Source organism: Hydra vulgaris, chromosome 10 (genome assembly GCF_038396675.1).
Source record: "Hydra vulgaris chromosome 10, alternate assembly HydraT2T_AEP".
In the NCBI taxonomy this organism is placed as follows: Eukaryota; Metazoa; Cnidaria; class Hydrozoa; order Anthoathecata; family Hydridae; genus Hydra; species Hydra vulgaris.
The window spans coordinates 45,818,594-45,832,500 of record NC_088929.1 but is presented as its reverse complement, the minus strand read 5'-3'; the positions used below and the strand labels follow the sequence as shown (position 1 = coordinate 45,832,500).

Below are 13,907 nucleotides of genomic sequence, written 5' to 3'. Positions count from 1 at the left end.
ATGCTACTGAATGCTTCCAGATGCTTCTTCTGGAAACTGGAAGCTTCTGCATGCTTCTTCTGGAAGCTTCTGCATGTTTCTGGAAACTTCTGGAAACTTCTGGATACTTCCTTTAATTATTAAAAAACTTCCATGACATTGACATGGACAAGACTTAATTAAATGAAACAAACCAAAAAAGTTGCACTTATTTTGTCTGCTGCAAAATGGCACTTGTCAACGAAATTCTGCCTGTGTGCTGTCACCTGTCAGCTAATTGCTCATGTCATGGCATGCTATGACTCCAGACTCCTGAACTGTTTGCTGTGGTAGTATAGTTTGTTTCATTTTTAAGACATGTAAAATTAGGAACACTTTTTAGCATTGTTCGATGTTGGTTGCAATTGTTTTGTGCAATACTGTATATATATATATATATATATATATATATATATATATATATATATATATATATATATATATATATATATATATATATATATATACATATATATATATACACATATATATAAATATGTAAATATATTATGCAATATAAATATTGGTTAAATATTGTTTAAAGAATTTAAACATTTATTTATTTAAAACAATAATAACTACTAAAATTGAATTTACTAAAATATACTTAATAAATGTTTGAAATACTTTGAACAAATTTCAATAATTATTTACTAATAGCGTGTAATTTGCAACAAAAGCATTTATTAAAGTCATTAGTAAAATAGTTTTCTTATCGTAACTAAAGTTACAGTTGTTCACCGGTAATTCCATAAATTCAAAAAATATCTATCAATCAACTTATCTTAGGATATTACAAAACAAGATAAACACAAATGATTAAAATGATGATTGAAGAAATGATGACTAAAAATCATTGTCACAGCAGCAGTTTTAATAAGGGAAGAAGAGGGGGAGGGAGAAGGTACTTAAAAACATACCCCCCTGATGTTGTTGGAAAAAAAAGCGGTATTCCCAAATAAACTCTGGGTTCTTTGCTGTAGAGGAGAGACTCCTTGCATGTTTTACCTATTTAAGACAATGAATGTACATTCCTTTCATGTTTTTTCTATTTAAGTTAGTCAATAATGTACACACATGCATGTTTTACCTATTCAAGTCAATTTAGTGTGTGTATATATATATATTTACTTTTGATTAATTAAAAAACATTTTATTTGCAATTAATTTAATGGTTTTGGTTTTAAAACAACATAGAAATCTTGGACATGATGTTATTTTCCATTTAGATGTTATTTTTCATTTTATATTTATGAAATGAACATTTACTTAACATATATTTATACCATATTTATTAACATATATTTAAACCCTGTATCCGATAGGATCGTCAAATGGTGACATTCTCTTTTACATCCAAAATCAGGCAAGTTCAAACTTTAATGTATTTGGAAAGTGGTTTTATGAAGTTCAAGCCTACTATGATCTATTTGCTATAAACATCTGCCAAAATAAGTGAATTATGCAAAGTAAGCAAACAAGGATTATTATGATATTGTTTGATAATATGAGATATTTATGTCACATATTTTTGAATGGCTTTACTGAGTTAGGTAACTGAATAGGGTGCTGCTTACCAAGGGTGTTTACCAACTAAAAGAAAAATTAAATAAAAAAAAAAGAGTAAATTTTAACATATAAATGTAATATTATTTCAGAAATAATAATCCCAGATGGTATGATAACAAATATTTCAAGTTGTGCTCAACATACTTTGACCTAGATTCAATACAAGTGTTCCAGATTCAGTATCATCATATTGTGAACCAGATTCAGTGTGTAAAAAGAAAAGAATTTATTGTGTGTAAAAAGAAAAGAATATTTTACTTTAGCGTGAGTCATAAAAAGCTTGTTTAAACCAGTTCAGGGAGTGTGGATATTAGCAAGTGCTATATATATATATATATATATACATATATACATATATATATATATACATATATATATATATACATATATATATATATACATATATATATACATATATATATATATATATATATATATATATATATATATATATATATATATATATATATATATATATATATATATATATATACATATATATATAATATATATAATTACTTTCATCAAAAATTTAAATATTTATTAATGAAAAAAAAATGTTACCTGGACAAGATATATTATTATTACATGGCACAGATTCATCACTTGGGCCAACACAACCCCCACCTAAAGTATCACCTTCACAAACCCTACTGCGAGATTGAATTGGAAAATCTTGAAAGGTAAGCTGACATGATGCTGAACAAACACTCCAATCACTCCAAACACTATAATTACCTTTATATAAAAAAAACTTTTATTTTAATAATTTATACAAAAATTTTATTAAATTGAGAAAAATTGTAGTAAAATTTTGTTTTTGTATCAAGAAGAATGATATGAATTTAAAAAATAAAAATAAATTTTGAACCCATTTTTTTTTTAAACCAAAAAAAAATTACCTATAAAAAAAAAGCTAACAATATCATGTTAAGATTATAATATAATGTTCAAATAAAATGTCATGATATAAACTAAAAAAATACTTTTGAGGTCATTACATAAACACGGAAAGAAGTACATACTTCAAAAAAATTAAAATAAAAACAAATAACTTTATAGACACAGTGTAACTACTATTAAAATAAATGTTATTAGCAAACTATTGGAATAAATAACAATAATAAAGTTTTATTTCAATAAAATGATCAACAAACATGACACTAACAGTTACAATTTTGTCAAAACAATTTTATAGACAGTTGCCAACCTTGATGCCTGAGTAATAAAAGTTATGACAGTTATCTCTGAACAATAGGCAGGCATTATACATACCAACTAAATGAATTATGGTGGTGGTGTAATGGTAGAGCAATTGCCTAGTAAGCATGAAGTTATGAGTTTGAACCTACCATGTCTTGGTAAAACCGCGTTTAACTTGTTTCTCAGCACAACAGCCTTGTTAGTCAAGGTTAGTGCTAAAGAGTTGATAAAAAGTTGCAACAACAAATTGAAGAAATAAACTTAAAGAGTTAAGAAAGGGTATCAACAACAACCCAAAAAAAACCAACCCAACACACTCTTTACTATAATGTGTCACTAGCAATTTTTACATTCTCATATGTTAATGATGTTGCTTTTTTTAAATGTCTAAACACAAAAAAATTCTCTAATTAAACTTAACAACATTAGCAAAAAAATTTCTGCTTAATCGAATGCCTTTATACTTGCTGTTCACAACAAATTTAAAACTTACACTGTTAGACAAGCCCTAAGCTAAAAAAAACTAAAGTATAATCTATGCAAGAAAAATAACATAAAGTTATGAATTGAGAACCCTGAGGCAACCATTCACTAGGGCATTCACTGCTATAGAACATTCATTACGAGTAGGAGTGTCCTTAGCCTACACTCACACTCTAACAACTCAACAGTTTAATTAACAAAAACATTCTGATGAAATTGGAGATACAGTATCATTATTCAAATCAACTGACCTTATTAGTTAATCACAATACCTAATCTGCATGCACTAGTAACTACAATGGGCTTTTATCAGCTCATGACTTGTACAAACCTCTGAAAAACTCAACACTTAATGTCAAATCTTGATCAACAACCCACACACAAAGTTTACTAAAAAAGCATCAAATAAATTTCAAAGCTTCCTAATATAAAAAGGCAGCAGGAAAAATAAATAATCTAATCATCAAACAAAAATTTTTTCATAACAAATGTTACTTATCAGGCATTGCAGATTTTTTCGAAAGAGAGTATAACAATGTAATAAATCTGCAAATAAGGCAATTTCTGGAAACCTTGAAAAAAAAATGAAACCATTTTTACAATATTTGGATTCATTATATTGTATTTAAATTATACTAAAGATTTATATATTACACTATAATAAAGATTTCTTAAAATCTTTATAAGCAAAAGCTTTCCATCCAAAAAAGAGACTAAAACTTGACTAATTTGGTCTTGATATTGATTAAGCCTTTCTCAGATTCTGCAAAAATCTGCTTGCCTAAAATTCTCCGCATTACTTTGTATTTTCTTCAAACAACTAATGAATGCAGACATCTACCTGATTAATGGAACTCGCTTAACAAATATACTAAAAACAACAAACACAATCTCAACTTAAAATATTATTATAGAAAAAAAAAAAAAAACTATTTTAAATAAGTCATAAGGTTTTAGACCAAATCGCATGCACCAATTAAAAGATTTGTGCAAAACTTTAAAAACATTTTTTTACGCCAAACCTTGGTTAACATGTAAACTTTAACAAATAACAACTAAACAGCTATAAATAAGCAACAAATAAATGAAGTTGCTTTGTATAGGAAAAAAAGAAAACCAGGAAAAATAAATAAGCTAATCATTAAAAGAAAAATCTTTTTCTGCAAACTTCTCGAAAAAAAAAACTGTCAGTTCCACAACATTTTGAAAGATAAAAGGATAAAAAAAAAAGAAAAATTTCTTGAAACCTCTATCAAGAATAGCAGATCCACCCAACTAAATAATTAAAACCTGAATAATTTGGTCTTAATAATCATTCTCAGATTCTACAAAAATCTGTTTGATTTGAAATCTCTGCATGACTTTGTAAAGACTTCAAGCAACTAATGAATGCAAAGATCTACCTGATCAATGAATATTAAATTACCAAACAAGTATACCAAAAACAAACAACTCAGCCTCAACTTAAAATACCAGCTTGACAAATCTTATTGCAAATTAGACTTTAAAATTTTGAGAAGTAAACTGACTAATGCTGGACAACTGCTTCAATTATTCCTAGCACTATAATTACAATTAATTAATAAAGCTATAATATTTAAAACTATTATTTTAAAATAAAAATAATTCACCCAAAATTAAAAAACAAAAACAACAAACGAACAATATTATTTTTAAATATCATAAAATTTTGCAATATCATTTTCAAATTTTCAAAAACATCAAAATTTATATTACAAAAGTAATTGTATAAATTTAAATACAAAAATATTAACAAAAAGTTATACCTAAACAAGGTACATTTTGATTGCAATATTGCTGATCAGATGTGTTGCTGCCATTACAGGGTACATCCTTAACATTCCACATAGAATAACCAACACAAGACCTGTTCCTGAACTGGTAAGGTCCATCATTGATAGTTTTACAAGTACTAGAGCATGTACTCCACTGGCCCCAATCAGTTAAATTGCCTTTTAAAATAAAAAGGTAATTAAAAAAATATTACACAACAGTACACTTAATATCATAAACTATCTTATTTATTTATACTAGCTGTTATCGGACCCATAAAAATATGGGTCTACCAAACCTACCATTTCTTTGTATAACTATTCCACACCAATTATTTCTATACTTATGCCTCATTTACTTCAATATTTTGTATTAAAACAATTTATTCTGAAAAAAAAATCTAACATTCACACCTTTCCCTATACATTGAGCTTATAAGAGATTTATAATTAGGTTTGTTTTTCTGCTAAATGCATTTCATTGATAGCTCAGTGGTTAAGTGCGCTGTCATCAGCGTTGTTTTGGGAGGGTTTAAGACCTCCCCTTAGCGTAATAAATTTTAAAATCTTGCTTATACATTTTTTCCAAAAAAATAATAATGAAGCAAAAAAAATTTTTTAAATTTAAAATATTTTAAAGTTTTCTCATTTTATAGATATATTATACGCGATTTTTCCATATAATGCATGCTAACTCAACATATGCTAAAGACATTTACACTTACAGGCGTTTGTACGTAATGCTATGCAAATGGAACTAAGAAGATCTAAGATCACTAAAACATAGTCGTAAAAATTATTTGGCGATAATGATTGCAAAAAAGTAATCGAACAAGTTACTGATATAATTTTACAAAAACGGCAAACAGCTATTTTTGATCCAATAATTCAACCTGCTACAATAGTAAATGACGAAAAAGACAACATTTATTACGAGAGTCTAAGCAGTGAAAGTGAATGGGAAACACCTGAATCAAGTGAAAGTGGAAAAACTGCATTTGATTTTGAAATTGAAGATACTTTGGGCTAATTTGATTAAAATGAATATTTATAAATAACTTACTATATATATTCCTTTAACTATATATATTAACTATATATATAATAACTATATATATTCCTTTTGTATGATAAAAATTATACTAAATGATTGATTATATAAGAATATATTTAAGAAGCATATACACCAGAATCTTAAAAAATCTATTTGTACTAAGTCTCTTAGAAATTGAAAATTAGATTACCTCAAATTTACATACATAACTTACATATCACATCAACAATACATATATTTCTCCTAATTTCCAAAAACAATATAAAATTAATTACGAGTTCATAAAAGAATATGATAGTAAATTGAACGGAAAGTAACAATTAAAGTTTTAGTCTTAAGAACAATTATAAAAAAATAGAACTCTTTGATTCAAGGTTTATTTAAAAAAAAAATTCAATATAATTGTCACTATACCTTTATAGCTTAGAGATAACATGGTTAAATTTTTAGGATTTAATTTAATTTACAAAGCACAAGAAAAATGAATCATCTAAAAAAGCGCAATAAAAAATGTTATATTTTATTCCATTATTTTAATAAGACAATATACTCAAATAGATCTTGCAAAATTGCTACATTCATTGCGAAATTTTTTTTAAGCAAGAGCCAAGATGCTTGAATAAAAAAACATGATGGTTGTGAAGGTTTGTATTTTTGCCATTTTTTGCGTTGCTTGCTAACTATTAGTTTGTCTTTATCTGGAATAAACTCAACAAAAATTAGATTAAACAACTGATAAGGCTGGAGATTAAAAGAATGAAGTCTTAACAAAAATCAAGAAACAAAACCAAAACAAAACATAATAACAAAAACTCACTAAGTAGAGCACACACTAATAACTCTGAGCAAAAAACAAAAACTACAGTGTAATTTGAAAAACTATTATCTCCACTTAACAACTATCCAACTATTCGAAGTTTAGTTATCAAAGTCTTTTTAAATGATTTGTCACTCTCCTACTTGTTAATAAAGTGATTGTAGAAATTTTTATATACGATGACATTTTGATTCATAAAGAAGAAGATAAATGAATAAACTTTCATATTAATATAATTGAGTTGGCGAGAAGAAGAACAGTACTAGTCTATTTTTTGTTATTTGGACTTTTTTCATAATTTTATTTAAGTCGATCTCTCTATGTACTACAAAAATAATACTAGTCCATCTGTCTTTCATTATCTTTTATAATGAAAGAAAGATGGACTAGTTTTATTTTACTATAACTATTTAAAACTTAAACATTGATTATCTTGAAATAAAAATATTGGACTAACACTGTTCTTCTTTTTACTGATTCAATTAAGATCATTTGTTTCTATAAAACAACAACATGATGTATAACAGTTTTTTAAATATTGTTGTTTTATTAGAGCAATTAATTATATTTTAACATTTGAATATTTTTTTTTATTCATTATTTGATTAATTACTACATTATTAAATAAAAATTAAACATAAAAAATCATTTAAAAAAAAACATTAGGTTTTTCTTTTTTGCAAGATGTTCTTTTGTTTTTTTATCACTAAAAAAACATTTATTATTACAATTAAAATTTTTACTATATCAAGCATGAAGGATGAACAAAAAATAGTTAAAAAAAAAAAATTTCATCAAAACATAACAGTTTTAAACTTTTCAAATAAGTCCGTGCAAGACTATCTAGACAGACAGCCCACATAGCCTGCGAAGACAGGCGGACCACATAGCTTGCAAAGACAGGCTATTTATAGCTTGTGCACTAATTTACTCCTACCGAAGCCTGTATATACATGCATGATTATATATATATGCAGTCAAAGAAAAATGAAACAGTTTGCAAGCTAATCCTCATAACATTTTTTACAAACAGCCTGTGCTTAAGGAGTGTCAAAGCACTTTTTGCTTTCTTTTAGAATAATTGTTATCCTAAAAGAAAGAAGTGCATTGCACTTTTTGCTTTCTTTTAGAATAATTGTTATCCTAAAAGAAAAAAGTGCATTGCACTTTTTGCTTACTTTTAGAATAATTGTTATCCTAAAAGAAAAAAGTGCATTGCACTTTTTGCTTTCTTTTAGAATAATTGTTATTCTAAAAGAAAGAAGTGCACATTTTACACACACAATTTACTTTCTTTCATTCTAAAAGAAAGTAAAAAGTCTCTTTTTTTTAGGATAATTATTAGTTACTGTTAGGAACAGAAAGTGTTACAAATTAAGATACAACACAAATAATATTTTAAAAATATATAAAAAAAATAAATATTTCAAGCTTTACTTTAGAGCAATACATTTATTATATAAATATTCATATACATATTTATATAAATATTCATATACATATTTATATAAATATTCATATACATATTTATATAAATATTCATATACATATTTATATAAATATTCATATACATATTTATATAAATATTCATATACATATTTATATAAATATTCATATACATATTTATATAAATATTCATATACATATTTATATACAGGCTTGGACAAGAATGGCATGCGATCACACACTGTAACTGACCACATTTATAATTTTTTTTATTTACAACTTGACCACTGCTGTTTTGTTGTTTTAGCAATTTAAAATGCAATAAAAATATTGTTACATTATGAATAACTTTTAATCGTTGATCTTTTTTAAAATTTTGATATTGCATGAAGGCTATAAATAAAATAAAAAATTTATTACAATGATCGTTTAAAATATTTTGTGTAAATTAAATGTTATCTTTAATTTGTTTTAAGTAGGAATCTAATTTTTATAATAAACTTAAACATTTGAAATGTTTGAAATTTTTCCATGTCTTTCTAAAAATCTTTTTAAAGATTATTTTTTTAAGTTGCTTTAAGTTATGAATAAGATAAATTAAATGTTCCCATTCTAATGAAATACTTTAATTGCATTTTTTTTTATTTTATTAAAAAAAAATTTTTGAAAAGTTTTTTTTTTTAAAATTGACTTTAAAACTACCATTTTTAATAAGACTACTTTAACTTTTTAATTTTTTTTACTTTAACTTTTAAATTTTTTTTTTTTCTTTTTTACAACTGTTTGAAAAAAATGTTTATGCAAGTAAAAACTATTATTACTATTTTTTTCTTTTCAATAATTTGATTTCACTTTTCAATGATTTAAATAAAAATTTTCATTAATTAAACAATAGAAGTAAATTGTAAAAGTATTTTGCGCTTTTAAGTAATTTATTTCAAATGCAATTAAAAACATAACAAAAAGTAATTTTTGCTTTGAGTTTGAGTTTTTTATGTTTTATATTAAAGCTAATATACTTTCTTTTTCGCAAGGAATTGTTTTTAATTTCTTTATTTTTCAGCTTTTTTGAAAACTGAAAAATAAAGAAACCATCTTATTCTTTGTTTTAACTTTTGGCTAACCCTACCCTATTTTATTATCTCTCCCCTAAAACAAAATTGAAAATGCATAAATACCATCAACTTTTCTATGGTTTAAATATACATTTGTTTTTAATAGTACTGCATCAACATAAAAATCATGACATAAATTGTTCTTTCAGATTTTAAAGAAACAAGCAAGGTTGCTTCTGAACTTTATTGTATTAGTTTAATAAATTTTTTAGTAATCTTTACATTTCAATCAGAATAACAATTTTTCTAGCACTAATAAACAATTTGTAAACCGCACTGTTTGTGTAAATTTATTTAAAATTTGTGTATAGATAATAAATAAACTTGAAAAAATTTTTTTGTTTTCTAATTGAAAAACACTTTGGTCTCAACATTTTTCCTTCTTATTGTCAACTATTATAGTCTGAGTTTTCAGCACTACTTTCACTGCCTATATCTACTGACATCCTTTAAGGGTGGGCCTTTAGTTAATAAGGTTTTCATTTTAAAACTTAAAATGTGAAAGCCTTGTTTAAATTATGTTATGAATTTAAGTTTGAGTAAGATAATAGCTACACACACTACATTTTTTTAAAGAGCATAGTTTAATCCACATAGTGATATTTAAATCAATCTTAGAACATATGCATAAGCAAGTGTATACTATCATATTGAGTTCCTGGGGACATGTGATACTTATGTACAAATGTCAATGCAACCAAGAGAGTTAAATCTATTATCAACAAAAGCATCAAAGTGCACATTATTTTCCAAATATGTTTAAGGTTCATATCATGGTGTATGTATACTTTGTTTATGGAAGAAAATAAAACATATTCTCAAACTATTTCTTATATTTGCTAATTCCATTAGTTTTTTAATTATTAATTTATAATTATTATAAAAAAATAATTTTCCTAAATAAATTTCTTAATAAAAAAAATCATTACCTGGACAAGATATATTATTGTTACATGGTATAGACTCATAACTTGGGCCAACACAACCCCCACCTAAAGTATCACCTTCACAAATCCTACTACGAGATTGAATTGGAAAATTTTGAAAAGTAAGCTGACATGATGTTGAACAAATACTCCAATTACTCCAAGTACTATAACTACCTTTATTGAAAAAAAACTTTCATATATTAAACTTAAACAACTATTTTACTAAAATTAGATAAATTTTAGAAAAATTTTGTTCTGAGGAGCAAGAAGCATAATATAAATTTATAAAAAAAAAAGTCTTAAACAACTTTGAAGCTAATTTTGTTAAATATAAAATCGCCTAAATTAAAAAAAATGATATTGAACTATAATAAACTTATAACTGCTTTAGTGATGTCGTGATAGGATGCTTGCATCATAAGCCAGAGATTCCAAGTTTCATCCCCATTATATCCCTAAAAGCACCACACTCATCTTGTTTCTTTTTGCAGCAGCCATGTTTGTCAAGGTTTGTATTTCAGAGTTATAGAGTTAAGAGAGGGTTATAACCACAGTTAAGTAACCTCATTTGTAGTGGCCTATTTGGAGATGGGTAAGTGAATTAACATTAAAAAAAATATACTATTTTAAATAAGACTTAAATTTTCAGACTTTAAACTTTAAAAACATTTATTTACGCCAAACTTTGGTCAACACCCACATTTAAACTTTAACAAATAACGACTAAACAACTATAAATAAGCAACAAATAAATGAAGTTGCTTCGTATAGAAAAAAGAAAACCAGGAAAAATAAATAAGCTAATTATCAAATGAAAAATCTTTTTCTACAAACTTCTCAAAAAAAAAATACTGTCAGTTCCACAACATTTTGAAAGATAAAAGGATAAAAAAAAAAAAGAAAAATTTCTTAAAGCCCCTATTAAGAATAGCAGATCTACCCAACTAAATAATTAAAACCTGAATAATTTGGTCTTAGTAATCATTCTCAGATTCTACAAAAATCTGTTTGATTTGAAATCTACGCATGACTTTGTATAGACTTTAAGCAACTAATAAATGCAAAGCTCTACCTGATCAATGAATATTAAATTACCAAACAAGTATACCAAAAACAAACAACTCAACCTCAACTTGAAATACCAGCTTGACAAATCCTACTGCAAATTAGAATTAAAAATCTTGAAAAGTAAACTGATATAATACTGAACAACTGCTTCAATTATTCTTAGCACAATACTTACATTTAATTAATAAAACTATTATATATAAAATTTGATAAATATAATATATAATAATTATATATTTTATATAATAATTAATTAATTATATACCTACATTTAATTAATAAAACTATTATATACATAAATTGATAGATAAAATATATAATAATTAGGTATTATATATAATAATATGATTTAGATTTAAAATCTTCAAAAAAAAATTTTTTTTTAATTAATTCACCTTTTTAATTAATTCACCAAAAAAACAATAAAAAAAAAAACATACTATCAATGTTATTTTTAAACATCAGAATATAAAAATAAATATTAAAAAAATATACATCTTAAAAAGTAATTATATAAATTTGACTATAATAATGTTAACAAAAAAGTATACCTAAGCATGGTACATTTTGATTGCAAAACTGTTGATCAGTTATATTGCTGCCATTACAGGTTGCATCTTTAATATTCCAAGTAGAATAACCAACACAAGACCTGTTCCTGTACTGGTAAGGTCCATCACTGATAGTCTTACAAGTACTAGAGCATGTACTCCACTGGCTCCAATCAGTCAAATTACCTATTTAAAAAAAAACTGTCATTAAAAAAAACATAATGCAACTTAAAAAATTATCTTCATATCATAACATAGTATGTTATGATATGAAGATAATATGCGGTAGTGGTGTAGTGGTAGAGCGCTCGCTTCATAAGCAATAGGTTCCGAGTTCGATTCCTGTCACGTCCCTGGTAGTACCGTGCTCAACTTGTTTCTCCACGCAGCGGCCTTGTTCGTCAAGGTTCGTGTTTCGGAGTTTAAGAGGTGAGAGAGGGTTATAAGCACAAGTAGCCTCCTCATCTGTAGTGGCCTTCTCGGCCTTGGGGAGGTGCATAAGTAGAGTGCTTGATTTAAACCTAAAACATTCTTGCTAAAGTTAAACCCATTCAGTCTTGGCAGTACCATACAATTTAGGTGGAAACTTGTTCTTTGAAGGAAGATGTTCCTGTGAAAATTAAGGATATTATTCACAAATAACAGGTGATGTGGAAATTATTGAACAAATTTGAATTTAACTAATTGAGCATAATAATATGTTTTTGTGGTTTTATGCGTAGGCATAAAGGTTCTATAAAATAAAAACTTTATTATTTGAAACACAATTATTTAAAATGAGGTTAAATGCAGCTGAACGAGAATCTTTTCCAAAGCAACTCAAACTGTTTTTTGTAAATAAACCTAATAAAAAAAAAGAAATCGTAAATCATTTTGAAAAGGAAGCATTTGCTTGAAGTAAAATATATGATAACCTAAAGACTTGAAACTGTTCAATTCTGTTTTGATAGAAAGCACCCTGGTCGCCCAACATCCTGGACTAGAGAAAAGAACGCTGAAGACTTCAACAATCGAAAAGAAGTCATTCAGAGAAAAATAGGTTATAAATTTGGTGTAAATCAATTGACAATTGGTCGTCAGTTAAAAAAAATGAATATTAAATACAGAAAATGTGAAAACACACTATAGAACAACAACTAAAGGTAAAGAAAAGAAGCGGAAAACTAGTTAACCAACTCTATAACACAAAATCGCTTCTAGTCATTGATGAGAAAAATACTTTTGTTTTGCAGGAGACAACATGCCTGGAAGTTCTGGATACTACACAAACAACAAAAACCATGCCCAGAAAGTGTTTGTTGTATAGGAAAAAAGAAATTTTCAAAAAAATTATTAATGTGGATAGCCATACCTGACCGTGGTATGTCTGAGCCATTGTTTTGCACTTCCAAGGCTGTAGCAGATAATTTATTGTTCTATATTGAAAAATATTTAGTAAAACAACTTCTTCCATTCATTCACAAGTATCATGGAGACTTTAACTCTTAATTTTGGCTAGATTTAGCAAGTTTTCATTATTCAAAAGATTCTCTAAATTGGAGGGAGCAATATATCTATTACATTGATAAAGAACCCAAATCCCCAAATGTGCCTCAAGCACAAACAATTGAAAACTTTAGGGGACATTAGGCACAGAAGGTTTACGAGGGAGATTGGCAAGCTTCAACAGAGCAAGTTTTGATTGATTGAATTCAATTAAAACTACAAAAAATCAATTTGAATTTTTTACAGTCGCTTTTGAATGGCGTCAGTAAAATTGAAATCAATTGCAGATGGTGGTGTTTTTTCATTTAAAAAATAACTTATTTTTATTAAAAGGTAAATACTAATTTTAAAAAAATACAATAGTTTTTTATTTATA

The 13,907-nt window shown here is 26.0% G+C and overlaps 1 protein-coding gene across 4 annotated transcripts in view; it reads right to left on the bottom strand.

Annotated features, from left to right (window-relative positions):
- LOC105843740 (adhesion G-protein coupled receptor G2) overlaps positions 1 to 13,907 on the bottom strand; it is a 103,686-nt gene that overhangs the window by 29,769 nt on the left and 60,010 nt on the right. For 3 of the 4 annotated variants that reach the window (XM_065808140.1, XM_065808141.1, XM_065808143.1), the window contains exons 5-8: positions 12,047 to 12,232; positions 10,428 to 10,601; positions 5,061 to 5,246; positions 2,152 to 2,325 (exon numbers count right to left, since the gene is read on the bottom strand). In XM_065808140.1, the coding sequence (XP_065664212.1) occupies positions 2,152 to 2,325; positions 5,061 to 5,246; positions 10,428 to 10,601; positions 12,047 to 12,232 (720 nt within the window). The remainder of the gene's footprint in view (positions 1 to 2,151; positions 2,326 to 5,060; positions 5,247 to 10,427; positions 10,602 to 12,046; positions 12,233 to 13,907) is intronic. The other variant, XM_065808142.1, reaches the window with a different exon arrangement.